This window comes from Pseudophryne corroboree, chromosome 7, assembly GCF_028390025.1.
Source record: "Pseudophryne corroboree isolate aPseCor3 chromosome 7, aPseCor3.hap2, whole genome shotgun sequence".
Taxonomy (NCBI): Eukaryota; Metazoa; Chordata; class Amphibia; order Anura; family Myobatrachidae; genus Pseudophryne; species Pseudophryne corroboree.
In genome coordinates this window covers 392,293,523-392,319,923 of record NC_086450.1, presented here as the reverse complement: position 1 = coordinate 392,319,923, position 26,401 = coordinate 392,293,523, and the positions used below count along the sequence as shown (strand labels likewise).

The 26,401-nt window shown below is 47.5% G+C and overlaps 2 protein-coding genes across 4 annotated transcripts in view; one reads left to right on the top strand and one right to left on the bottom strand.

Moving 5' to 3' along the window:
* Positions 1 to 13,067, bottom strand: part of NUDT1 (nudix hydrolase 1) — a 69,837-nt gene extending 56,770 nt beyond the window's left edge. Inside the window, exons 1-2 of one of the 3 annotated variants that reach the window (XM_063934616.1) lie at positions 12,739 to 13,067; positions 12,389 to 12,512 (exon numbers count right to left, since the gene is read on the bottom strand). The gene's annotated coding sequence lies outside the window, so the exon portion shown is untranslated. The remainder of the gene's footprint in view (positions 1 to 12,388; positions 12,513 to 12,738) is intronic. The other 2 variants (XM_063934615.1, XM_063934614.1) reach the window with 2 other exon arrangements.
* Positions 13,068 to 13,141: 74 nt separating this feature from the next.
* MRM2 (mitochondrial rRNA methyltransferase 2) lies at positions 13,142 to 26,191 on the top strand. The gene is made up of 3 exons (XM_063934613.1): positions 13,142 to 13,238; positions 14,623 to 14,912; positions 25,627 to 26,191. Exons 1-3 carry the CDS (start codon positions 13,216 to 13,218, stop codon positions 26,064 to 26,066), a joined length of 753 nt encoding a protein of 250 aa, XP_063790683.1. The 5' UTR covers positions 13,142 to 13,215; the 3' UTR covers positions 26,067 to 26,191.
* The last annotated feature ends 210 nt before the right edge of the window (positions 26,192 to 26,401 follow it).

The following is a 26,401-nucleotide window of genomic DNA, read 5'->3' as shown; positions in this document are numbered from 1 at the left end:
ATGGTTTGCGGTTACTTCTTTCCTGGCTTTTATCAGCGTAGGAATGACATCCTCCGGAATGCCTTTTTCCTTTAGGATCCGGAATTCAACCGCCATGCCGTCAAACGCAGCCGCGGTAAGTCTTGGAACAGACAGGGCCCCTGCTGTAGCAGATCCTGTCTGAGCGGTAGAGGCCATGGGTCCTCTGATATCATTTCTTGAAGTTCTGGGTACCAAGCTCTTCTTGGCCCATCCGGAACCACGAGTATCGTTCTTACTCCTCGTTTTCTTATTATTCTCAGTACCTTTGGTATGAGAGGCAGAGGAGGGAATACATAAACCGACTGGTACACCCACGGTGTCACTAGAGCGTCCACAGCTATTGCCTGAGGGTCCCTTGACCTGGCGCAATATCTAGATTTTTGTTTAGGCGGGACGCCATCATGTCCACCTGTGGCCTTTCCCAACGGTTTACCAACAGTTGGAAGACTTCTGGATGAAGTCCCCACTCTCCCGGGTGTATGTCGTGTCTGCTGAGGAAGTCTGCTTCCCAGTTGTCCACTCCCGAAATGAACACTGCTGACAGTGCTAAGACGTGATTCTCCGCCCATCGGAGAATCCTTGTGTCTTCTGCCATCGCCATCCTGCTTCTTGTGCCGCCCTGTCGGTTTACAAGGGCGACTGCCGTGATGTTGTCTGATTGGATCAGTACCGGCTGGTTATGCAGCAGAGGCCTTGCCAGACTTAGGGCATTGTAAATGGCCCTCAGTTCCAGAATATTTATGTGTAGGGACGACTCCTGACTTGACCAAAGTCCTTGGAAATTTCTTCCCTGTGTGACTGCCCCCCAGCCTCGAAGGCTGGCATCCGTGGTTACCAGGACCCAGTCCTGTATGCCGAATCTGCGGCCCTCTTGAAGATGAGCACTCTGCAGCCACCACAGTAGAGATAACCCTGTCTCCAAGGACCAGGGTATCAGCCGATGCATCTGAAGATGCGATCCCGACCACTTGTCCAAGAGGTCCCACTGAAAGGTTCTTGCATGGAACCTGCCGAATGGAATTTTGCTTCGTAAGAAGCTACCATTTTTCCCAGGACTCGTGTGCAGTGATGCACCGATACCTGTTTTGGTTTCAGGAGGTCTCTGACTAGAGATGACAGCTCCTTGGCTTTCTCCTGCGGGAGAAACACTTTTTTCTGTTCTGTGTCCAGAACCATCCCCAGGAACAGTAGGAGTGTGGTAGGAACTAGCTGTGACTTTGGAATGTATAGAATCCATCCGTGCTGTTGTAGCACTTCCCGAGATAGTGCTACTCCGACCAACAACTGCTCCTTGGACCTTGCCTTTATAAGGAGATCGTCCAAGTACGGGATAATTAAAACTCCCTTTTTTCGAAGGAGTATCATCATTTCTGCCATTACCTTGGTAAAGACCCTCGGTGCCGTGGACAGTCCAAACGGCAGTGTTTGGAATTGGTAATGGCAATCCTGTACCCCAAATCTGAGGTACTCCTGGTGAGGATGGTAAATGGGGACATGTAGGTAAGCATCCTTGATGTCCAGGGATACCATGTAATCCCCCTCCTCCAGGCTTGCAATAACCGCCCTGAGCGATTCCATCTTGAACTTGAATTTTTTTATGTATGTGTTCAAGGATTTCAAATTTAAAATGGGTCTCACCGAACCGTCCGGTTTCGGTACCACAAACAGTGTGGAATAGTAACCCCGTCCTTGTTGAAGTAGGGGCACCTTGACTATCACCTGCTGGGAATACAGCTTGTGAATTGCCTCTAGCACAGCCTCCCTGCCTGAGGGAGTTGTCGGCAAGGCAGATTTGAAGAAACGGCGGGGGGGAGACGCCTCGAATTCCAGCTTGTACCCCTGAGATACTACTTGAAGGATCCAGGGATCCACCTGTGAGCGATCCCACTGATCGCTGAAATTTTTGAGGCGGCCCCCCACCGTACCTGGCTACGCCTGTGGAGCCCCCGCGTCATGCGGTGGACTCAGAGGAAGCGGGGGAAGAATTTTGATTCTGGGAACTGGCTGACTGGTGCAGCTTTTTCCCTCTTCCCTCATCTCTGTGCAGAAAGGAAGCGCCTTTGACCCGCTTGCTTTTCTGAAGCCGAAAGGACTGTACCTGATAATACAGTGCTTTCTTAGGCTGTGAGGAAACCTGAGATAAAAATTTTTCTTCCCAGCTGTTGCTGTGGATACGAGGTCCCAGAGACCATCCCCAAACAATTCCTCACCCTTATAAGGCTCTATGTGCCTTTTAAAGTCAGCATCACCTGTCCAGTGTCGGGTCTCTAATACCCTCCTGACAGAATGGACATTGCATTAATTCTGGATGCCAGCCGGCAAAATATCCCTCTGTGCATCCCTCATATATAAGACGACGTCTTATGTTCGCAAAATAGTATCCCTGTTTGAGAGGGTTACAGACCACGCTGCAGCAGCACTATCTGCAGGTCTCAGTCTAGTACCTGAGTGTGTAAATACAGACTTCAGGACAGCCTCCTGCTTTTTATCAGCAGGTACCTTCAAAGTGGCCGTATCCTAAGACGGCAGTGCCACCTTTTTTGACAAACGTGTGAGCGCCTTATCCACCCTAGGGGATATCTCCCAGTGTAACTTATCCTCTGGCGGGAAAGGGTACGCCATCAGTAACTTTTTATAAATTACCAGTTTCTTATCGGGGGAACCCACGCTTTTTCACACTTCATTCACTCATTTGATGGGGGAACAAAACACTGCCTGCTTTTTCTCCCCAAACATAAAACCCTTTTTTAGTGGTACTTGGGTTAATGTCAGAAATGTGTAACACATTTTTTATTGCCGGGATCATGTAACGGATGTTCCTAGTGGATTGTGTATATGTCTCAACCTCGTCGACACTGGAGTCAGACTCCGTGTCGACATCTGTGTCTGCCATCTGAGGGAGCGGGCGTTTTTGAGCCCCTGATGGCCTTTGAGACGCCTGGGCAGGCGCGGGCTGAGAAGCCGGCTGTCCCATAGCTGTTACGTCATCCAGCCTTTTATGTAAGGAGTTGACACTGTCGGTTTATACCTTCCACCTATCCATCCACTCTGGTGTCGGCCCCACAGGGGGCGACATCACATTTATCGGCATCTGCTCTGCCATCACATAAGCCTCCTCATCGGTGTCGACACAGCCGTACCGACACACCGCACACACACAGGGAATGCTCTGACTGAGGACAGGACGCCACACAGCCCTTTGGGGAGACAGAGAGAGAGTATGCCAGCACACACCAGAGCGCTATATAATTTAGAGATTAACACTATATTGAGTGAATTTTTCCCAATAGCTGCTTGTATATACAATATTGCGCCTAAATTTAGTGCCCCCCCTCTCTTTTTAACCCTTTGAGCTTGCAAACTACAGGGGAGAGCCTGGGGAGCTGTCTTCCAGCTGTACTGTGAAGAGAAAATGGCGCCAGTGTGCGGAGAGAGATAGCCCCGCCCCTTTTTCGCTGACTTTTCTCCCGCTTTTTTATGGATTCTGGCAGGGGTATTTATCACATATATAGCCTCTGGGGCTATATATTGTGATATATTTGCCAGCCAAGGTGTTTTTATTGCTGCTCAGGGCGCCCCCCCCCAGCGCCCTGCACCCTCAGTGACCGTAGTGTGAAGTGTGCATGAGGAGCAATGGCGCACAACTGCAGTGCTGTGCGCTACCTTGGTGAAGACTGATGTCTTCTGCCGCCGATTTTCCGGACCTCTTCTTGCTTCTGGCTCTGTAAGGGGGACGGCGGCGCGGCTCCGGGAACGAACACCAAGGCCAGTTCCATGCGGTCGATCCCTCTGGAGCTAATGGTGTCCAGTAGCCTAAGAAGCCCAAGCTAGCTGCAAGCAGGTAGGTTCGCTTCTTCTCCCCTTAGTCCCTCGATGCAGTGAGCCTGTTGCCAGCAGGTCTCACTGTAAAATAAAAAACCTAAAATAAACTTTCTTTCTAGGAGCTCAGGAGAGCCCCTAGTGTGCATCCAGCTCGGCCGGGCACAGAAATCTAACTGGGGCTTGGAGGAGGGTCATAGTGGGAGGAGCCAGTGCACACCAGGTAGTCTAAAAGCTTTCTTTTAGTTGTGCCCAGTCTCCTGCGGAGCCGCTATTCCCCATGGTCCTTACGGAGTTCCCAGCATCCACTAGGACGTCAAAGAAAGGTAGATTTACCCGCGGTAGCTGTGGAAACCAGGTCTGCGAGACCTTCCCCAAATAAATCCTCACCTTTGTAAGGTAAAACTTCCATATGTTTCTTTGAGTCGGCATCACCCGTCCATTGGCGGGTCCACAGGGCTCGCCTAGCCGAAATCGCCATGGCGTTGGCTCTCGAACCTAGCAGACCAACGTCTCTCTGAGCGTCTCTCATATATAAGACTGCGTCTTTAATGTGACCTAAGGTCAACAAAATGGTATCCCTATCTAGGGTATCAATGTCAGCTGATAAGGTATCAGTCCAAGCTGCTGCAGCGCTACAAACCCAAGCCGACGCTATTGCCGGTCTGAGCAAGGCCCCCGTATGTGTATAAATTGATTTTAAGGTAGTTTCCTGTCTGCGATCAGCAGGATCCTTGAGGGCTGCCGTGTCTGGAGACGGTAGCGCCACCTTTTTGGACAAGCGCGTTAACGCCTTGTCCACCCTGGGAGAGGATTCCCACCATAACCTGTCCTGCGCAGGGAAAGGATACGCCATAAGAATTCTTTTGGGAATCTGCAGTTTCTTGTCTGGAGTTTCCCAAGCTTTTTCAAATAACTCGTTCAGCTCATGAGATGGGGGAAAGGTTACCTCAGGTTTCTTTTCCTTAAACATGTGAACCCTCTTGTCAGGGACAGAGGGGTCATCCGTGATATGCAAAACATCTTTTATTGCAATAATCATATAATGAATACTTTTGGCCACCCTTGGGTGTAACCTCGCATCATCGTAGTCGACACTGGAGTCAGAATCCGTGTCGGTATCAGTGTCTGCTATTTGGGATAGGGGACGTTTTTGAGACCCTGAAGGGCCCTGTAACACCGTCAAAGCCATTGATTGACTCCCTGTATTACCCCTGGACTCTGCTTTGTCTAATCTCTTATGTAATAAAGCCACATTAGCATTTAAAACATTCCACATGTCCAACCAATCAGGTGTCGGCGTTGCCGACGGAGACACCACAATCATCTGCTCCACCTCCTCCTTAGATGAGCCTTCCGCTTCAGACATGCCGACACACGCATACCGACACCCCCACACACTCAGGGATATATCTATATGGAGACAGTTCCCCAATAAGGCCCCTTGGAGAGACAGAGAGAGAGTATGCCAGTACACACCCAGCGCCAACTGACACTGGAAACAAACTTCCCAGATAAACAGCGCTTTTATATAAACATATATCTATACACTCACTGCGCCAATTAAAAGTGCCCCCCCCCCCCTCTTTTTTGCCCTCTGTCACCGTGTTTAGCAGGGGAGAGTCCAGGGAGCCAGCTTCTCTGCAGTGTGCTGTGGAGAAAATGGCGCTGGTTAGTGCTGGAGGATCAAGCTCCGCCCCCCTCAGCGGCGGGCTTCGGTCCCGCTCAATTTTCCCAATACTGGCGGGGGATTATTATATATGCTGCCTCCGCAGCCTATAATATATATAGCCAGTCCCTAGAGGTTTAATATTGCTGCCCAGGGCGCCCCCCCTGCGCCCTGCACCCATCAGTGCCCGCTGTGTGTGGGAGCAATGGCTGCGTGTTACCTCAGAGAAGATCTGAAGTCTTCTGCCGCCTGTGAAGTCTTCTTTCTTCTAATACTCACCCGGCTTCTATCTTCTGGCTCTGTGAGGAGGACGGCGGTGCGGCTCCGGGACGAACGGCGAGGGTGAGACCTGCGTTCCGACCCTCTGGAGCTAATGGGTGTCCAGTAGCCTAAGAAGCAGAGCCTAGCATTTAAGTAGGTCTGCTTCTCTCTCCTCAGTCCCACGATGCAGGGAGCCTGTTGCCAGCAGTGCTCCCTGAAAATAAAAAACCTAACAAAATTCTTTTATCAGAGAAACTCAGGAGAGCTCCCCTGTAATGCACCCAGTCTCCTCTGGGCACAGGATCTAACTGAGGTCTGGAGGAGGGGCATAGAGGGAGGAGGCAGTGCACACCCATCTAAAGTTCTTTATAGTGCCCATGTCTCCTGCGGAGCCCGTCTATACCCCATGGTCCTTACGGAGTCCCCAGCATCCTCTAGGACGTAAGAGAAAAAAACCTGTCGGATTTGGCCTCAAATTGAATACTGAACTATCGTATTCGACAGTAATTGAATAGACCCCTAAGGGAGGAAGTTAGTGTTACTGTAGGTTACAGTAAGGGAGGGTGGGGGGAAATGGGGGTTTAGAATACTTACCTCGCTCCTGTCGGGATCGTCACCATCGGGATGCCGGCGTCGGTATTGTGACCAACGGCATTTAGTCCGCCGGGCACGTATGCCGATCCCCCTCTAACCACTTTGTCTATTACCCTGTCTTGTTTTATTCCTGTTTTGTTACCAATTTTAAAGCACAAAAGATTATGCTGGCGCTATTATATGTAATTGTAATTAATAATAGGCTACTCGAGTGACTATTTTGTCATTATCAGAAGAACTAATGTGACTTCTGAATAACATAATCACCATCCCAAACATATTAGCATAACTCAGTCTGATGAAGCTAGCAATGTACCCATGAAACACTTAACAGGATTACTGTATGTCATAGAAATTTGATCTCTATGACAAAATCAAGTGATTGTACTGCACTGTACTAAACTGACATTGAGGTCTACTGTTCTCCTTCTATGAACTTTCCACAATAAATGTATTGACTGCATGCTACTGAACTGATTCATATATCTGGTAAAACCTGCGTCAAAGAGACAATTATCTACAGCTGTGCAATAGGCAGGCACAGTAGCACATGGATTGGTGGGTGACACGGGTCATCTGACAGAATTGCAGGAGACTGGGATGCTAATTCTGTACCCTTCCCCTCATAGGTGGTCATTCCGAGTTGATCGCTTGCTAGCAGTTTTTAGCAGCCGTGCAAAGGCTAGGCCGCCTCCCAGTGGGAGTGTATTTTAGCTTAGCAGAAGTGCGAACGAAAGGATCGCAGAGCGGCGGCATAATTTTTTTGTGCAGTTTTAGAGTAGCTCAATACCTACTCAGCGCTTGCGATGACTTCAGACTGTTCAGTTCCTGTTTTGACGTCACAAACACGCCCTGCGTTCGCCCAGCCACGCCTGCGTTTTTTCTAACACTCCCTAAAAATGGTCAGTTGACACCCAGAAACGCCCACTTCATGTCAATCACTCTGCGGCCAGCAGTGCGACTGAAAAGCTTCGCTAGACCTTGTGTGAAACTACATCGGCCGTTGTAATATTACTTCGCGCCGCATGCGCAGAAGTGCCTTTTTTTTTGCCACAGCGAACGAATGCAGCTAGCGATCAACTCGGAATGACCACCATAGTCTGTTCTGGCTCTGTCACCAATATACTTCACGGATTCATGCTGCACTTTTTCTCAACTTGCAGTAGATCCACTACGCCTATATGACATTTACCTGCTTTAGAGATGTGACTTGTATGAGAATGTGATGTATAATTATATATATATATATATATATATATATATATATATTTTATAATATAAGATTTTAAACCTACCGGTAAAACTTTTTCTCCTAGTCCGTAGAGGATGCTGGGGACTCCGTAAGGTCCATGGGGTATAGACGGGCTCCGCAGGAGACATGGGCACTTTAAGACCTTTTAATGGGCGTGAGCTGGCTCCTCCCTCTATGCCCCTCCTCCAGACCTCAGTTATAGAACTGTGCCCAGAGGAGACGGACAGTACGAGGAAAGGAATTTTGTTAATCTAAGGGCGAGATACATACCAGCCCACACCACACACGCCGTACAACATGGTATATACTAAACCAGTTAACAGTATGAACAAACCGTATCAGCCAGAGACTGATCTCAACTGTAACATAACCCTTATGTAAGCAACAACTATATACAAGCCTTGCAGATTTAGTCCGCACTGGGACGGGCGCCCAGCATCCTCTACGGACTAGGAGAAAAAGATTTACCGGTAGATTTAAAATCTTATTTTCTCTTACGTCCTAGAGGATGCTGGGGACTCCGTAAGGACCATGGGGTTTATACCAAAGCTCCAGACCGGGCGGGAGAGTGCAGATGACTCTGCAGCACCGATTGAGCAAACATGAGGTCCTCATCAGCCAGGGTATCAAACTTGTAAAATTTCGCAAAAGTGTTTGAACTCGACCACGTAGCTGCTCGGCAAAGCTGCAATGCCGAGACGCCTCGGGCAGCCGCCCAAAAAGAGCCCACCTTCCTGGTGGAATGGGCCTTTACTGATTTTGGTAACGGCAATCCAGCCGTAGAATGAGCCTGCTGAATCGTGTTACAGATCCAGCGTGCAATAGTCTGCTTAGAAGCAGGAGCGCCAACCTTGTTGGCTGCATACTGGACAAACAGTGCCTCTGTTTTTCTAACCCGAGCCGTTCTGGTACATAAATTTTTAAGTCCCTGACTACATCAATGGACTTGGAACCCTCCAAGGCATCAGTAGCCACAGGCACCACAATAGGTTGGTTCATGTGAAAAGACGAAACCACCTTAGGCAGAAATTGCGGACGAGTCCTCAACTCTGCTCGATCCACATGGAAAATCAGATAGGCGCTCTTGTGAGACAAAGCCGCCAATTCGGACACCCGCCTTGCAGACGCCAAGGCCAACAACATGACCACTTTCCAAGTGAGAAACTTCAATTCAACGGTTTGAAGAGGTTCAAACCAGTGCGATTTAAGGAACTGTAACACCACGTTAAGGTCCCACGGTGCCACAGGGGGCACAAAAGGAGGTTGGATGTGCAGCACTCCTTTTACAAAAGTCTGGACTTCTGGGAGAGAAGCCAATTCCTTCTGAAAGAATATAGATAAGGCCGAAATCTGCACCTTAATGGAGCTTAACTTTAGGCCCATATTCACTCCTGTCTGTAGAAAATGGAGAAAACGACCCAGCTGAAAATCTTCCGTAGGACCATTCTTGGTTTCACACCAAGACACATATTACCTCCAGATACGGTGATAGTGCTTCGCCGTTACCTCCTTCCTAGCTTTTAATAGAGTAGGGATGACTTCCTCCGGAATACCTTTCCTAGCTAGGATCTGGTGTTCAACCGCCATGCCGTCAAACGTAACCGCAGTAAGTCTTGGAACACACACGGCCCCTGTTGTAACAGGTCCTCTCTGAGAGGAAGCGGCCAAGGATCTTCTGTGATCATTTCCTGAAGATCTGGATACCAGTCCCTTCGAGGCCAATCTGGGACAACGAGTATTGTCTGCACTCTTGTTCGTCTTATGATTCTCAATATTTTTGAGTTGAGTGGAAGTGGAGGGAACACATAGACCGACTGAAACAGCCACGGTGTCACTAGGGCGTCCACTGCCACTGCCTGAGGGTCCCTCGACCTGGAACAATACGTCCAAAGCTTCCTGTTGAGGCGTGACACCGTCATGTCTATTTGAGCGAGTCCCCAACAACTTGTTTCCTCTGCAAAGACTTCTTGATGAAGTCCCCACTCCCCTGGATGGAGATCGTGCCTGCTGAGGAAGTCTGTTTCCCAGTTGTCTACTCCCGGAATGAAAACTGCTGATAGAGCGCTTACATGATTTTCCGCCCAGCGAAGAATCCTGGTAGCTTCCGCCATTGCTGCTCTGCTCCTTGTCCCGCCCTGGCGGTTTACATGCGCCACGGCTGTGATGTTGTCTGACTGGATCAGAACGGGTAGGTTGCGGAGAAGATTCTCCGCCTGCTTCAGGCCGTTGTATATGGCCCTTAATTCCAGCACATTGATGTGTAGACAAGCCTCATGGCTTGAACATATTACCTGAAATTTTTTTCCCTGGGTGACCGCTCCCCATCCTCGGAGGCTCGCGTCCGTGGTCACGAGAACCCAATCTTGAATTCCGAACCTGCGACCCTCTAGAAGGTGAGCACTCTGGAGCCACCACAGGAGAGAGACCCTGGCCCTGGGGGACAGGCGTATCCTCCGATGCATCTGGAGATGGGACCCTGACCACTTGTCCAGAAGGTCCCACTGAAAAGTTCCTGCATGGAACCTGCCGAACGGAATGGCCTCGTAGGCTGCCACCATCTTTCCCAATACGCCAGTGCATTGATGAACCAATAGACCAATATCTCTCGCAGCTTCCCTCATATATAACGCTGCGTCCTTGATGTGACCTACGGTCAATAAAATACTATCTTTATCTAGGGTGTCCATGTCAGATGACAAGTTATCTGCCCAAGCTGCAATTGCGCTACCCACCCATGCCGACGCTACTGCCGGTCTGAGCAGGGCTCCCGTAGTCGCATAAATTGTCTTTAAGGTAGTTTCTTGCCTGCGATCCGCAGGATCCTTTAGGGTCGCCGTGTCCGGGGACGGTAGGGCCACCTTCTTGGATAAGCGTGTTAAGGCCTTGTCCACCGCGGGTGAGGATTCCCACCTTAACCTGTCCTTTGAGGGGAAAGGATACGCCATAATAATTCTCTTGGGAACCTGCAGTCTCTTGTCTGGAGTTTCCCAAGCTTTTTCAAATAAAGGGTTCAGCTCATGAGATGGGGGAAACGTTACCTCAGATTTCTTTTCCTTAAACATGCAGACCCTTGTGTCAGGGACAGAGGGGTCCTCTGTGATATGTAATACATCTTTTATTGCAATAATCATGTATTGAATACTCTTAGCCACCCTTGGGTGTAACCGTGCATCATCATAGTCGACACTGGAGTCGGAATCCGTGTCGGTATCAGTGTCTGCTATCTGGGTAAAGGGACGTTTATGGGACCCTGAAGGGTCTTGTGACACAGTAAGAGTCATGGATTGACTCCCTGCTTGGTCTTTGGACTCTGCCTTGTCCAATCTCTTATGTAATAAAGCCACACTAGCATTCAAAACACTCCACATGTCCACCCAATCCGCCGTCGGCTGTGCCGACAGAGACACTACCACCATCTGCTCTGCTTCCTCCCTAGACGAACCTTCCGCTTCAGACATGTCGACACACGCGTACTGAGACCCCCACACACACTGGGATATATGGATATGGGGACAGACCCACAATAAGGCCCTTTGGAGAGACAGAGAGAGAAAGTATGCCAGCACACACCCAGCGCCACTTCGTTTTGAAACAAAGTCCCAGACCTGTAAGCGCTTCGGTACCGCTATTTGTTTATACTGGCGGGGTTTTTATATATACTGCCTCCGCAGTGTCTATATATCTGTGCCAGTCTAATATGAGGCCATAATTGCTGCCCAGGGCGCCCCCCTGCGCCTTGTGTGTGTGTGGGAACTGTGGCACGCAGCGCGACCGCTGCGCGGTACCTCACGAAGATCTGAAGTCTTCTGCCGCCTTTGAAGCCTTCTTGTTTCTTATACTTACCTGGCTTCTATCTTCCGGCGCTGTGAGGAGGACGGCGGCGCGGCTCCGGGACGAACAGCAAGGACGACACCTGTGTTCCGACCCTCTGGAGCTAATGGTGTCCAGTAACCTAAAGGCCCATACACACTTGACGATAAAATGAGCGACGTCGTTCATTTCAGCCCTCATCAACTACGTCGCTCATTATATCGTCAAGTGTGTATGCATCCGACGACCACCGATGCGCGGCCCCGCGGGACGTTAACGACCATCGCTTATCTGTGGAGCATGTATGCTCAATTTCCACTATGGTCGTTACCGACCAGAGACGTCGTTGAATGTGTATGGTGTGAACGACCAACGACCAAGCCACTGTTCACCAGCCCTGTTCCCAGCTCATTATTTTAATAAACTGTTCAGCTTGGATGCTTCAACGATGAATGGTCTTTGGTCGTTGGTAGTGTGTATGCTCATGTCGTTTGCTCAGCTGTTCAAGGGAAGTCGTTAACGACGTGTGCATCGTCAAGTGTGTATGGGCCTTACGAAGCAGAGCCCATCAGTCCAGGAAAGTGGGTCTGCTTCTCTCCCCTCAGTCCCTCGAAGCAGGGAGCCTGTTGCCAGCAGTGCTCCCTGAAAATAAAATACCTAACAAAAGTCTTTTCTAGAGAAACTCAGTAGAGCTCCCCTAGTGTGCAACCAGTCTCTTCTGGGCACAGGATCTAACTGAGGTCTGGAGGAGGGGCATAGAGGGAGGAGCCAGCTCACGCCCATTAAAAGATCTTAAAGTGCCCATGTCTCCTGCGGAGCCCGTCTATACCCCATGGTCCTTACGGAGTCCCCAGCATCCTCTAGGACGTAAGAGAAATTATATATATATATATATATATATACACACACACACACACATATGTTATATTCACAGTACATACATATGTAAGATCACTACTTACCTGAAGTGACTGTTATTAACGGCACAAACCCTGCTTTCGGGATCCTGCAAGAGGTATTACCAGACGAGAACTGACAGCGGCCAATGACTCACTCTTGTAATGTATCGTTGGACTTGTAAATATACTGTAGATTACAGATAAAAATGGTATAAAATAGTAACCAATGTCATTCACTTTCATATGTTAAAAGTAAAAAAATTTGTTTTGAGTTTTCAAAAATGTCTATAATTATTAATAGTGATTATTAGCACAAGAGTGAGATAGATATATATATATATATATATATATATATATATATATATATATATTTTTTTATTTTATTTTATTTACAATGCGTTTCAGAGCGTTACCTTGACCAATAAGCAGAGGAAGATTCAGTAAGTAGAAGAATGATAACAACAGCGATCCAGGAAGGTATTTAACTTAAAGCGTGTGATTATGTGATAGAATTGTGATTTGCCCGCGGTGATTCAGCTGGTCACGTGATCTGCCAGTATGATGCCACCGGCGGCCATGTCAATTTCGGGCAGCTGGTTTCCTTTGTCTTATTTCGTCAATCAACTCTTACTTTTACGGTTACTGTGTCATCATATTCTCATATTTTACATATTTACACAATATAGGTTAACCCGTGTGCATTTCAGTATGTTTCCGTTAACAAATATGGCCACCAATACTTCGGCTGCCCTCACTCTATGATTGAGTCTATTTTTCCCTTTCATGGACAGGACCCGGATGTAACATCAGGTGAGGGCGGAACTTCTCTTCTACCCTAACAGGCTACAGCATGTATATGCTTCATAACATTAGTTATTCATAACATAGTGATGGCAGCTGCAATGACCTTACGGTGAGTGTGTATTAGGTAAATGTGGCTGATGACATGCCGATTAAGTAAATGTGGCTGATAATGATTTGTGTGTCAGTGACTGTTGTTACTTCCTCAAGATAATGGTTACAAACTGATCTTCTTACTCAACATTAACAAATGTGCCTCTTGGTGCTGCTAATCGGAACTGAAGTATAATTACATAGTACAACTAAATTATTCACACATATAGTGCATAAAATAATGGTTGATTGCTTAAAATTAAATATGCATGTGAATATGTACAGTATACATAGCTCTGGCAGCCACATATAAAGCACGGTGCCGGTTTGGGACATTAATCATACATTAAAGACCTGCTCTTTCCCAGGTTATCCAAGATTTAATGCACCTGTAAAGGTGCAATAATATTTTTTTTGGTTATATGAGAAAATATCACAATGGGATTAAGAATAGATCTTTATGTTCAGCTTCAGAAGCCACTGTAATATAATTAAAATAATGTTCTCTATTGTGCTTGCAGGAAAGACATTGAGGCCCATCATGTACAGCTGGGTATACTTTTATTTTTGTTTGGTGTAGGACACGTTCTTCCACACACGAGGCTGAAGTTAGCTTCTTATTCGGTCAGCTTCTTATTCACTTCTTATTCGAGCTCCAGCTTCTTATTCAGATCATTCAGTTTTGCAAGGGTTAATGAGTCTTGGGCAACACATTTGACACCTGAAATTCACAGAGTAGGGTCCCTTTCATATGACCCACATGTATTTTGGCTTGTCCAACGCTGGTTTGGGCATGAAATACGCTGGCAAAGTGGGCACATACACTATAATTTACCTTTTTGAATTAGTAGCTGTAGTTTTGCAAGGGTTAACGAGTCTCGGGCAACAATTTTGACACCTGAAATCAACTGAGTCGGGTCACTTGCATATGGCCCACATGGATTTTTCCTTGCCTAACGCTGGTTTGGGCATGACATACGCTGGCAAAGTGGGCACATATGGAAAATAGTAAATTAGAATATTGTGTATGTGCCCACTTTGCCAGCGTATTTCATGCCCAAACCAGCGTTGGACAAGCCAAAATTCATGTGGGTCATATGAAAGGGACCCTACTCAGTGAATTTCAGGTATCAGATGTGTTGCCCAAAACTGAATGATCTGGATAAGAAGGCTGGAGCTTGAATAAGAAGTGAATAAGAAGCTAACTTCAGCCTCGTCTTCCACACTGCATGTGCGTACCACAAAAGTTTGCATTGTCTGTGCTGGGCGGCTTGGGAGTGCACTTAAAAAGCAAAAACATTGATAGGAACAAAAAGCCTATAGTGTTGTATCGAAATGTTGTTTTTCTGCACAAATAGAGATCATTTTGTTATTAAGGTGTGGAATATGTTTTGTGTTTGCAGTGTGCGGCAGACGGGAAGGTCATGGGCGCAGTTACGCTGTTTGCATGTCACTTTGGGACTGGAGAAGGCCAAAACTGGAGCAGAACAGCAATGGCTGACAAGGCAACAGAGGGACCCATATGTAAAAGCAGCACATGCACAAAACTACCGCTGCCGCAGTGCCTTCAAACTGCTAGAGATTGACAAGGAGCATAAAATTCTGCGACCAGGACAACATGTAATAGATTGTGGTGCAGCACCAGGGGCCTGGAGTCAGGTGCTTGTTGACAAAGTGAATGCCTTGGGACAAGGTGAGCAATTGTAGGACTCCCATCTCTTGTAATGTGTCTGCAATGGATGTAAGAGTAACTGTCTAATCAGTTGGGTTATTGACTATTGTTTACCAAAAACCCTCAGCATTTGGTTCCTGCTTCTCTTGTTCCTGCATATTGCTTGGGGATCCCGGATGTCTAAATACCAATTCCGGATTCCCGCTCCTAGAGGGATCACAATCCCGATGACGGCTTTCTGACACCCAGGATCCTGAACGACATACTGCCGGGCTGCCGGAGAGGTATGCCGCAGTGGAGGGTGGTTAGGTTTAGGGTGCAGAAGGAGGGTTAGGGTTAAACTGCGGGGAGGAGGGGTTAGGGTTAGGCATCACCGGGGAGAGTTAGGGTTAGGCTGAAGGAAGGGGGTGAGGGGGAGGGTTAGGCTGCAGGAAAGGGGGGTTAGGTTTAGGAAGAATAGAATGCAGGGCGCTGTCAATAGCCGCTGGTGTAGGGGGTGGTAGTCCCCAATACGTGGAAACACAGAAAAAAACAAAAAACAGGTGATTTTATGTGAAAGACATCTTGTGTTTTTAGATAGTATTCTAATTAAATTGATTATATATTAATTCAACTTAAACCTACCGTCCTTATTGATTATTAATTAATTTTTATTTAATCTATTAGAGGGATATACCCCTTTTATCAGCAACAGAGCGCAGGTGTTTTTTGTTTTTTCTGGGTTAGGTTTAGGCACCACTGGGGAGGGTTAGGTGGGCATTGGGGGAAGGTAAGTATCGAAGAAACATTGCAGGTATTTGAATACCGTTTCTTCGCAGGTATTTGAATACCGGCCTATAAGTCTGTGTCTCATTGGATGCTACTGTTTTTTCCCTATTTACACTGTAAAAAATGAGTTAAACCATACTTAATAGTAGTTTCCCTGGTGTGTACCTCAGATATAGAAGGTCCCCAGAAGGATCCAATATCCGGATGCTAGATAGACAGTGTCTAGGTCGACACTATATGGTCAACATGCATTAGGTTGACAAGACAATAGTCAACACATGTTTTTGGGTTTTCGTACATGTTTTCCCGGCATTTGCTTGACTTACTATCCATGTGGACTACGACTGGGAATAGTAACCAGTGGCGAGCATAGCGGTAGCAGAGCGCGCCACTTTGCCTGAGGCGTGATGAGCGAAGTGAGACGCAAGGGTGTACTTTTTTACTGATGGTGGTCACATATTGCCAAACATACACGATTTGACCTTAAAAAAACTTGTGTTAACCATTGTCATATTGCCATTTTGTACCTGTTGACCTACTGCACGTTGTCCATCTTCTATACCCCTGAAGGATCCAGTGAGTCAGTGCTGCACTCCTTTCTCTTACCACTGTTTTTTTCAAATAGTCTTTGGGTAAATATAATAGGATGCGAGAAGCTGGTGGTCCAGGATTTCGTCCAAGAATTGGCATATTTTTAAAGCGGCAACCGTTTACAAGGCAAAATCAGGTTGGTTTTGCCTTGTAAATGATTGCCCCTTTAAAAATGCGTCCATTTTCAGACGAAATCCCGGACTTCCAGCTTCTGGCACCCTATTACATTTACCCCTGTGTCTCCTAATGACATTATGTAAGTTGAACGTTCATGGAAATGGCTCATTGGCAGTGCACGGTTACTTGTTAAAACTCCCATTGTGATAGGAGATAGGATCACTGCACTTGGATGGTCATTCCGAGTTGATCGCTCGCCGACGTTTTTCGCTCCGCAGCGATCAGGTCTCTACTGCTCATGCATATGCACCGCAATGCGCAGGCGCATCGTACGGGTACACAGCAGATCGTTGATGAGTGATGGATTTAACGTAGAATCCATTCGCATTGGTAATCGCAAGGAGATTGACAGGAAGAAGGCGTTTGTGGGTGGCAACTGACTGTTTTCTGGGAGTGTTTGGAAAAACGCAGGCGTGTCCAAGTGTTTGCTGGGTGGGTGTCTGACGTCAATTCCAGGACCAAAAAGACTGAAGTGATCGCAAGGGCTGAGTAAGTCCAGGCTTACTCAGAAACTGCACAAATTGTTTTCGCACAGGCGTTCGCACACTTGTAGAGCGAAAACATACTTCCCCGTGGGCGGTGACTATGCGTTTGCACGGCTGCTAAAAGTAGCTGGCGAGCGATCAACTCTGAATGAGGGCCTTGGACTTTTAGGGGCCCATGGGTAAACCTGTCGGATTGAAGTAACACCTCACCAAAACTATGTAGGGCTCCGAAAGCCACACTCAAAATTAAAATTTAAGACCCGGGGGCGTGGCCTGGCTCGTGAACAGTGGAGTCCAGCTTTTCCTCAGCTCCCGCTATAACTCCGCTTCCACACACTTTATCCCCTTTGTGGGGACCCAGCTCCCTTGTCCAGCTGCTGGGATCCCCCCTACCGCTCCCCGCAGCACTCACGGAGCCCGGGGACCATTACCCTGCAAGCCGCCGATTGAGGCCTTCATCACCCCTGGAAGCCGGGGCCTCGAGTTCCGGGCTGCCCCCAGAGGCTGTCCACGGCCAGTGCGGGAATCCATAAAGGCAGCTGCCTTCCCCGGCGACCACCCTGCGCATCCCACTGAGACCTCTCTTACCGCTGTCCGCGTCCTCCACGGAGCCCAGGATCCACCTCAATACGAGCCGCCGACTGCGGCCTTACCCGCCCGCCGAAGCCGCGGCCTCGGGTTCCGGACCGCTCCCGGCGGCGGGCCGCGGCCGGCGCGGAGCTCCACAGAAGTGACCGTTTACCCCCCGCAAGTCGCGGACACAGATCCCCCTGGCTGCCTGCACACTCTGCTGCTGTCTGCAGCCCACCTGCAGAGAGATCCTGCCGGGCATTGCTGGATGTGGTGAGTCCGGATCTCACTATATGGGGCTGGAATCCCCAGTGTATTGTTATAACACTGAGACTGACTTGTAGGGCAGAGGCCCACACAGGGCCCCATCTTATAGACTTTCTCACCCTGTATTCTTTTATTGCTGGCCTTGGGGCCTTAAAGTGCCTGGTCCTCGAGCTGAAGGGGATTTACCGTATATACTCGAGTATAAGTCGACCCGAATATAAGCCGAGGCACCTAATTCTACCACAAAAACCTGGGAAAACTTATTGACTCGAGTATAAGCCTAGGGTGGGAAATGCAGCTCTAGCCGTACACAGCCCTCAGTGCCAGATATGCCCTCATAGTGCCAGATATGCCCCCACAGTGCTGCCAGATATGCCCCCACAGTGCTGCCAGATATGCCCCCACAGTGCTGCCAGATATGCCCCCACAGTGCTGCCAGATATGCCCCCACAGTGCTGCCAGTTATGCCCCCACAGTGCTGCCAGTTATGCCCCCACAGTGCTGCCAGTTATGCCCCCACAGTGCTGCCAGATATGCCCCCACAGTGCTGCCAGATATGCCCCCACAGTGCTGCCAGATATGCCCCCACAGTGCTGCCAGATATGCCCCCACAGTGCTGCCAGATATGCCCCCACAGTGCTGCCAGTTATGCCCCCACAGTGCTGCCAGATATGCCCCCACAGTGCTGCCAGATATGCCCCCACAGTGCTGCCAGATATGCCCCCACAGTGCTGCCAGATATGCCCCCACAGTGCTGCCAGTTATGCCCCCACAGTGCTGCCAGATATGCCCCCACAGTGCTGCCAGATATGCCCCCACAGTGCTGCCAGTTATGCCCCCACAGTGCTGCCAGATATGCCCCCACAGTGCTGCCAGATATGCCCCCACAGTGCTGCCAGATATGCCCCCACAGTGCTGCCAGATATGCCCCCACAGTGCTGCCAGTTATGCCCCCACAGTGCTGCCAGATATGCCCCCACAGTGCTGCCAGATATGCCCCCACAGTGCTGCCAGTTATGCCCCCACAGTGCTGCCAGATATGCCCCCACAGTGCTGCCAGATATGCCCCCACAGTGCTGCCAGATACGTTCCCTCCCCAAGTGCCAGGTATGCCCCACAGTGCTGTTACTTACCCCTCCGTCGATCCCGCGCTGTCTTCTGGAGGGACACGAAGCACACAGCGTGCGCGGCTCTCCTGTGTCCCTCCTGCATCTTCGGCGGCCGCGGCGGGTCTATTATAGGAAGTGCCGGTTCGTGATCAGAGGTCACGAACGGGTATTTCCTGTAATAGAACCGCCGCTGCTGCCGCCGGAGATGCAGGAGGGACACAGGAGCGCCGCGCGCTGTGCGCTCCATGTCCCTCCTTCACACTGCTCTGCCTCTGCCTGCACTGACTCGAGTATAAGCCGAGGTGGCTTTTTCAGCACAAAAAAAAGTGCTGAAAAAGTCGGCTTATACTCGAGTATATACGGTAAGCTACAGTGCCACTTCCATACATAGCTTCCCTGCCTCTCTGTATGTGCAAAATAGGCAGGACCTGTTTGGAGATGTGATCTCTGCATTCCTACTCATTGCTGTGATGCTGGCTCCTCAATGATATATTAATGCCAGGCTGATGGGGGTCGTTGCTCGATAGACGCATTCTAATGTAGCTCTGCACCACCACCATTTTACAGTTCAGACCAAACTACGCTTTTATTGCTATATTCCTACATTATGGTCAGAACCAAACCCAGGAAATCATCCCGAACCAATCCCACACCTCGACCAAAGAACCCTTCATCACAATCGACCATTAGGCCTTATCTCCAGCCGACAACGACCGAGACGGATCAAGAATCAATGGCGGCCAGTCCTACTTCTTCGCCCTCTTCCTCGCCTGTATCGTTGTCCAAAGGCGGCCCTGCACCCCCTCCATCCTGGGAGAGAAACGAACTCAAGGAAATATTTTCATTCCTTAAAACACTCCCCACTAAACAGGATCTTCAGGATACGATTAGACAGGAAATGGCGACTGTTAAGAAGGATATCTCACAATTATCGGACAGGCTGACAGCTGTTGAGGAGACCCAAGATACTTCCGATACACTTTTTCGATCCCTGCAGGATATCCTTACAGCCCAAACCATGGAAATACGCTCCCTACAAAATAGGGTGACTGATATGGATAACAGGGGACGTCGGAACAATATCCGTATAAGGGGCCTCCCGGAAGATGTCCCACAATCAGGTCTCATTGACGCTCTCACGAAGATCTTTAATGAACTGCTGGGAAATGAACCTGACACCGAGATTGTCTTTGATAGGGCTCACCGTGCTCTTAAGCCTCGTGGACTTTCTTCAGACCGACCCCGCGACGTGATTTGCCGCTTGCATTATTTCACGCAAAAGGAAGACATTATGCGCAAAGTGCGCCAGCTAGATGAAGTGGATTTTAATGGAACGCCGATCTTCCTTTATCAAGACTTGTCCTAGCACACACTTCAATTACGCAAGACATTGAAACCTTTGACAGACGAACTACGCAAGCGGCAATTAAAATATCGCTGGGGGTTCCCCTTTAACCTACAAGTTTCATATTCTGGGAAAGTATTCTTCCTGCAAAATTCTTCCGATTTACCGTCCTTTTGTGCTGCACTGGGACTGCCGGAACTGGCCATCCCAGCCTGGGAGGCGGAAATCCCGCAACTACAACTGCCGCAACATAAACAAAGAGGCCCCCCCTGGCAGACAGTCCGCTATGCCAAAAAGGCTCCGACCGCTGTTGCAGTGTCCTCTGCCACGGATGATACCTGACTGGACGCTCTCTACCTCTTGGATTTTTCAGTTGGTGTATTGCTCCGCCTCTTAGTGGGGCTGAGATCCTCCTACGTGGCCCTCCTGGTACTTTAATTGATTTTGCAACGTTATCTTCTACATGTGTGGTGGTTATGGTCTTTAGATGTTACTCCTAGTATTCCGGTGCTAGATAGCTATATGTTCTTTTTTGTGAATGCTTCTAAGATGTTCGTACTTGCATTTCGATGTTTGCGTCTCCTGACGACGACTCCCTTGTCCCCCTACCCGCTTAGTATAACACTATCCCCTGGAGCTGTGATCCTATCGTTGGGACGCGGTCTCCACGGCGGGTGCTTTATAATGGTTTATTTTTCTATTCCTCTTTTCTTTTGTTCTAACTCCTCTCTCCTCTTTCTATATCTCTGTCTCTCTTCTGTGGTAGTTTCCCTGGGAACCATGCTGCTGATCCCCTTATTTGGACACCATGAGTGCTCCTAACCGAATTAAAATCTCCTCGTTTAATGTTAAAGGGCTTAATGTACCTGAAAAAAGATCCAAACTACTTAGATCATTATGGTTGGATAAGGTAGATGTAGCCCTAATTCAGGAAACACACTTTAAGACAGACCTGAGGCCCCCCTCCTTATCGGACCGCCACTTCCCTCTCTCATTCTTTAGTAACAATCCGGAAGGTAAAACAAAAGGGGTAGCAATCTTATTTTCCAAAAAACTCCGTGTGACGGACGTGATGGCCCACAGATTGGTTCCAGGTAGACTACTATTGCTAAACTGTCAAATTTTTCAACAAACTTTCACGTTTATTGTGTTGTATGCTCCCAATCAAGCCCAACCCCAGTTCTTTACATCACTCCTCTCTCAGTTTGATTCTCTCTTGCAGGGCATAGTGGTATTGGGAGGTGATTGTAATTGGTCTCTAAATCCCACAGTAGATACTTCTAACGCAGCCCCTAGATTTTCGAAGCGCAAGCATTGCCAAGTTCGGAAAGTCTTCCACGAGCTTCAGCTGGCCGACTCCTGGAGAGTCCTGCACCCTACTGCCCGAGACTACTCTTTTTTTTTTCTCATCCCCACCAGGTCTACTCACGTTTAGACTACCTATTTTTAAGCCATAGACATCTTCCCCTCCTCTTAGATGCTGATATAGGTTCAATCACGTGGTCAGACCACGCTCCTATTTCTATGTCTCTTTCGCTCCAAACTCCCACTTTAGGTCAATGGTCTTGGCGTCTGAATGAATCTCTTTTGCAAGATGTTTATTGTAAGGGGGAACTCGAGAAGGCCTTGTCTGATTACATTGACCTGAACGATACGCCCGATGTGTCCAAAATTGTAGTGTGGGAAGCACACAAATGTGTTATCCGGGGTAAACTGATTCAATTGGGAACACATGTGAAAAAACAGAAAAAGGCCCTCATCGATACCCTCTTGCAACAGATACATACCCTAGAATCTGATCATAAAACTTCTCTGTCTGGAGAAACTTATGCAAAATTAACTGATGTTAGAGCCCGACTGAATAAAGTACTATCTGATACCACGCTACACTCCATGCGTAAATGTCAAAATCGATTTTACCAATGGGGTAATAAGCCTGGCAGACTGTTGGCACGTGCTTTACGTGCACAGCATTCTGCCTCATTTATCAGTGCAATGAAAGATGCTAATGACCTTCTTCACTCCAAGACCCCAGAAATTGCCTCTTGTTTTAAGCAATATTACTCCACCCTTTATAATTTAGCTACATCCTCGAATAACCCTAACCCTTTGTTAGTGTTACCTCAAATTCGGAATTATTTGTTAGCCACAGATTTTCCCACTATTTCAACGACAGATATAGAGCTGCTAGAGCGTCCATTCACCCTACAAGAATTAGACCATGTTATCTCGTTAACTCCGTCCGGTAAAAGCCCTGGGCCGGATGGTTTTACTATAGCATATTATAAAACATTTAAGGATAGTTTGGCCCCTTTACTGCTTCGTGCCTATAACGCTATTTCTGCTACCTCACATTTTTCCCCTCAATCCCTAGAGGCACATATTGCAGTGATTCCTAAACAAGGTAGGGATCCCACGTTGTGCTCCAGCTACAGACCCATCTCACTGTTGAATGTTGATTTAAAACTCTACGCTAAACTCATGGCTGTCAGACTGAATAACCTTCTTCCCTCCCTAATACATGGGGATCAAGTGGGATTCATCCCCGGTAGGGAAGCTAAGGATAACACCACAAAGATTTTGAATTTGATACATTTGGCTTGCTTGAGGCAACTACCCACAGTATTGCTCTCGACGGATGCTGAAAAAGCATTTGATAGGATCAGCTGGGATTTCATGAGGTCTGTGCTGGAGCATATTGGCCTGGGACCTATCGCGCTCCATAGAATCATGGCTTTATACACCACTCCTACTGCCAGGGTCAGGATTAATGGTACTCTTTCGGACTCCTTTAGTGTCACCAACGGCACGAGACAGGGTTGCCCTCTTTCCCCTTTGATTTTTGTACTGTGTATTGAGGCGTTAGCAAGAACTATTAGGAAAAATATTAATATCTCTGGCCCCCAGGTGGATGGTGAGGAATTTAAACTGGCGCTTTTCGCTGACGACCTCCTAGCGGTCATATCCAACCCCTCAGTTTCGCTCCCTCATCTTATGCAAGAATTTGACACCTTCAGCAAACTTTCTAACTTTAAAATTAATTACTCTAAATCCTCCGCCCTTAATGTCTCCGCATCCCCCGCTGCGGTTAGGGGCCTTCAACAAGCATTCCCCTTCTCTTGGAACTCTAATTGCATCACCTACCTAGGAGTTAGATTAACAAATAATCTTTCACAACTGTTCACCCTAAACTTTGCGCCAATATTATCCTTAATTCGTAATGATTTTAGCAGATGGCATTCCAAACACCTGTCTTGGCTAGGGAGAATTAATGTTATTAAAATGAATACTCTCCCAAAGCTGCTGTACCTCTTCCAAACTTTACCGATTTCTATCCCGAATTCTTGGTTCCAGTCTATTCAACGCTTGATTCAACAGTTTATCTGGTTCCGTAAAAGACCCAGAATTGGATATGCCACTCTTTCTAGATTTACTAGTTCCGGTGGTGTCCAACTACCTAACATCAAAACTTATTATCATGCGGTGTTACTGAATAGAGTGCTCGATTGGACCAAGAATGGGGATATCAAACAGTGGGTGAAACTTGAAGGGTCTTGTATGTTACGACACCCTGAGATTTTCCCATGGTTACCCCATATTGCAAAGCTTTCCCCCCCCCACCCGACGATCTCTCCAACAATAGCCGCCTGGAAAAATTTAAGCCGTCTGCCCTCCATTTCCTCCCCTTCTTGCCCACTGACCTCTTTTTTAGCTAATAATGAGTTCCCTTCCGGCCTTCACCCCAAGCATTTTCTTCATTGGACTGAGATGGGGCTCTTCAGGGTCGGTCAGCTGATCGCAGCGTCTCAGGTGAAACAGTTCTCCGAGATTAGGCAAAATTGGGACATACCTCAGACGGATTTTTGGAAGTTTCTGCAAGTCAGACATTTTATATTAACTAACTCTGCACGATTGGCATTTTCCCGCGAACTAACTCCATTTGAAAAGCTTTGTATATCCCCCCAACCCCTAGCCCACTCGGTTTCTACTCTTTATAAAATGCTACAAAACTCCCAAACTGACACCAAACCGTCTTTTGCCCGCGCGTGGGAAAAAGATCTTGGTTTAACACTCTCACAGGAGGAATGGGAATCTATCTTCCTCAAAGCGCACGCTAGCTCCATATGTATTCAGATTAGAGAGACCCAGTACAAAATTCTCACCCGATGGTATAGATACCCCTCCATTCTTCACACAATGTTCCCTGCTGCCTCAAATAAATGTTGGCGCTGCTCCTCAACAATAGGTACGATGATTCACATATGGTGGGATTGCCCACGCCTGAGACCCTTTTGGAACGAGGTAATAAAGATCTCAACCGAGATCTTAGGTATTCAGCTGCCAGAAGACTCTGCGTTCTGGCTATTGGGTCATTCTTCGATTCCTGTCTCCAGTTACAAGAAATCTCTGCTGAAACATCTCTGTAACGCAGCTCGTGCAGTTATACCTGTATTGTGGAAATCCTCATCCCCACCTACTAGGAGGGATTGGTTCCGCAGAGTAGATACCTATATGGTCATGGAAGATTTACTCCTTACCTCCACTTTCCGACTATCAGTTTTTAGGACCACCTGGGCTCCCTGGCTTGATTTTAAAACGACAGATACGTATAAACTTCACATCTCGTAATACTGTGGCTAGGGAGGTTTCCTGACATTATTTACGCCTTGCTATTGGTACCCTTCCCAGGGTGTCTTCCCCCGCTTTCCCTTTTTCTCTTTCCCTTTCGCTCCTTTCCTGCCTCTTCTTTCCTTTTTCCTCTTTCTCTTCTTTTTATTTTCTGTATAAAGTTGAAAGTTTAAAGTTTATTGTGTAATTTTGGATGTGCTCAGGTATTGAATGACAAGTGTTTAGAACTTTCTGGATACTCAACTGGTTGAGCTCAATTCAACTTCTCTACATTTAGTACAGTGTCGTTCCGGTCTAGTTTACTGAGACTATTGTATTTGAGCACGATGTTTTCAATGTACTTTGTCTTCTTTCAATAAAAATCAGATTATACAAAAATAAAATTTAAGACCAATATTTATCAAAGCTTGGAGAGTGATAAATTGCACGGTGATAAAGTACCAGCCAACCAGCTCCTAGCTGTCATGTTACAGGCTGTGTTGGAAAAATTACAGCTGGCAGCTGGTTGGTACGTTATCACCGTGCTAATTATCACTCTCCGAGACTTGATAAATTTATGCCTAAATCTAAATTCAAGAGCCAGTGATGCAATTCCTTGTTTTTAGTGCATGTATACATACTTCTAGTATACATATAATTTGTGTACTTTGCTTATAGTTTGACTATATGTGTTATTAGATATTTACAGTAGTAATGTATGTTTTTATCAAGTATTATGGGTACTCCACAGAGGAGAATGTTCAGTTTGTCTTTACTCTACTTCTACCAGCACTGTTCTCTCTGTGTTTCCCCAGACCCAGCTTTGAGTGTTGGATTTGTGTTGGGTGTAGACCTTCTTCATATAACTCCGCTGGACGGGGCAGTTTTCCTTCCTAAGTGCGACGTTACACTACCTGCCACCCACGAGAAGATAAGAAGTCTCCTCCCGTCTGGGCAGGCAGATGTCATCTTGAGCGACATGGCTCCCAATGCCAGTGGGATCAGAGAATTGGATCATCAGAGACTTGTCAGCATGTGTCTGTCCCTGCTGGACTTTGCTGAGATGGTTCTGCGACCTGGGGGAAGCTTCCTGTGCAAACTCTGGGATGGCAGTGAAAGCAATAGCATGAGGGACAGATTGCGGCGGCGATTTCAGCATGTGAAGACTCTGAAGCCTAAAGCTAGCAGGATGGAGTCTGCAGAGATATTTTTGTTGGGAAAATTACACAATAATACTAAATCTTTAAATCTATAATCCTCTGATAGCTGCTAATCCCACAAATGAAACATTCTACTGTTGTTGAAGTCATTATTTATACATGGAATCATCATCATCATCATCATCATCATTATTAATACAGAAATTACTTTGAACACGTTTGTGCTTGGTAAAGATCTTTCTGTGGTGTTAAATTAGAAACTATTGATCAACATTACATTGACAGTTTATGGCCATTTAAAGGTATTTGTGGCCGCATCGGTTAATCCTCATTTAGACCTACCCATCAGGATTTACATTCTTTTTAATATAATTAAGTGCAAATAGGTAATATTTTACTGTGTAGAATAATTTATATGTATACATTTTAC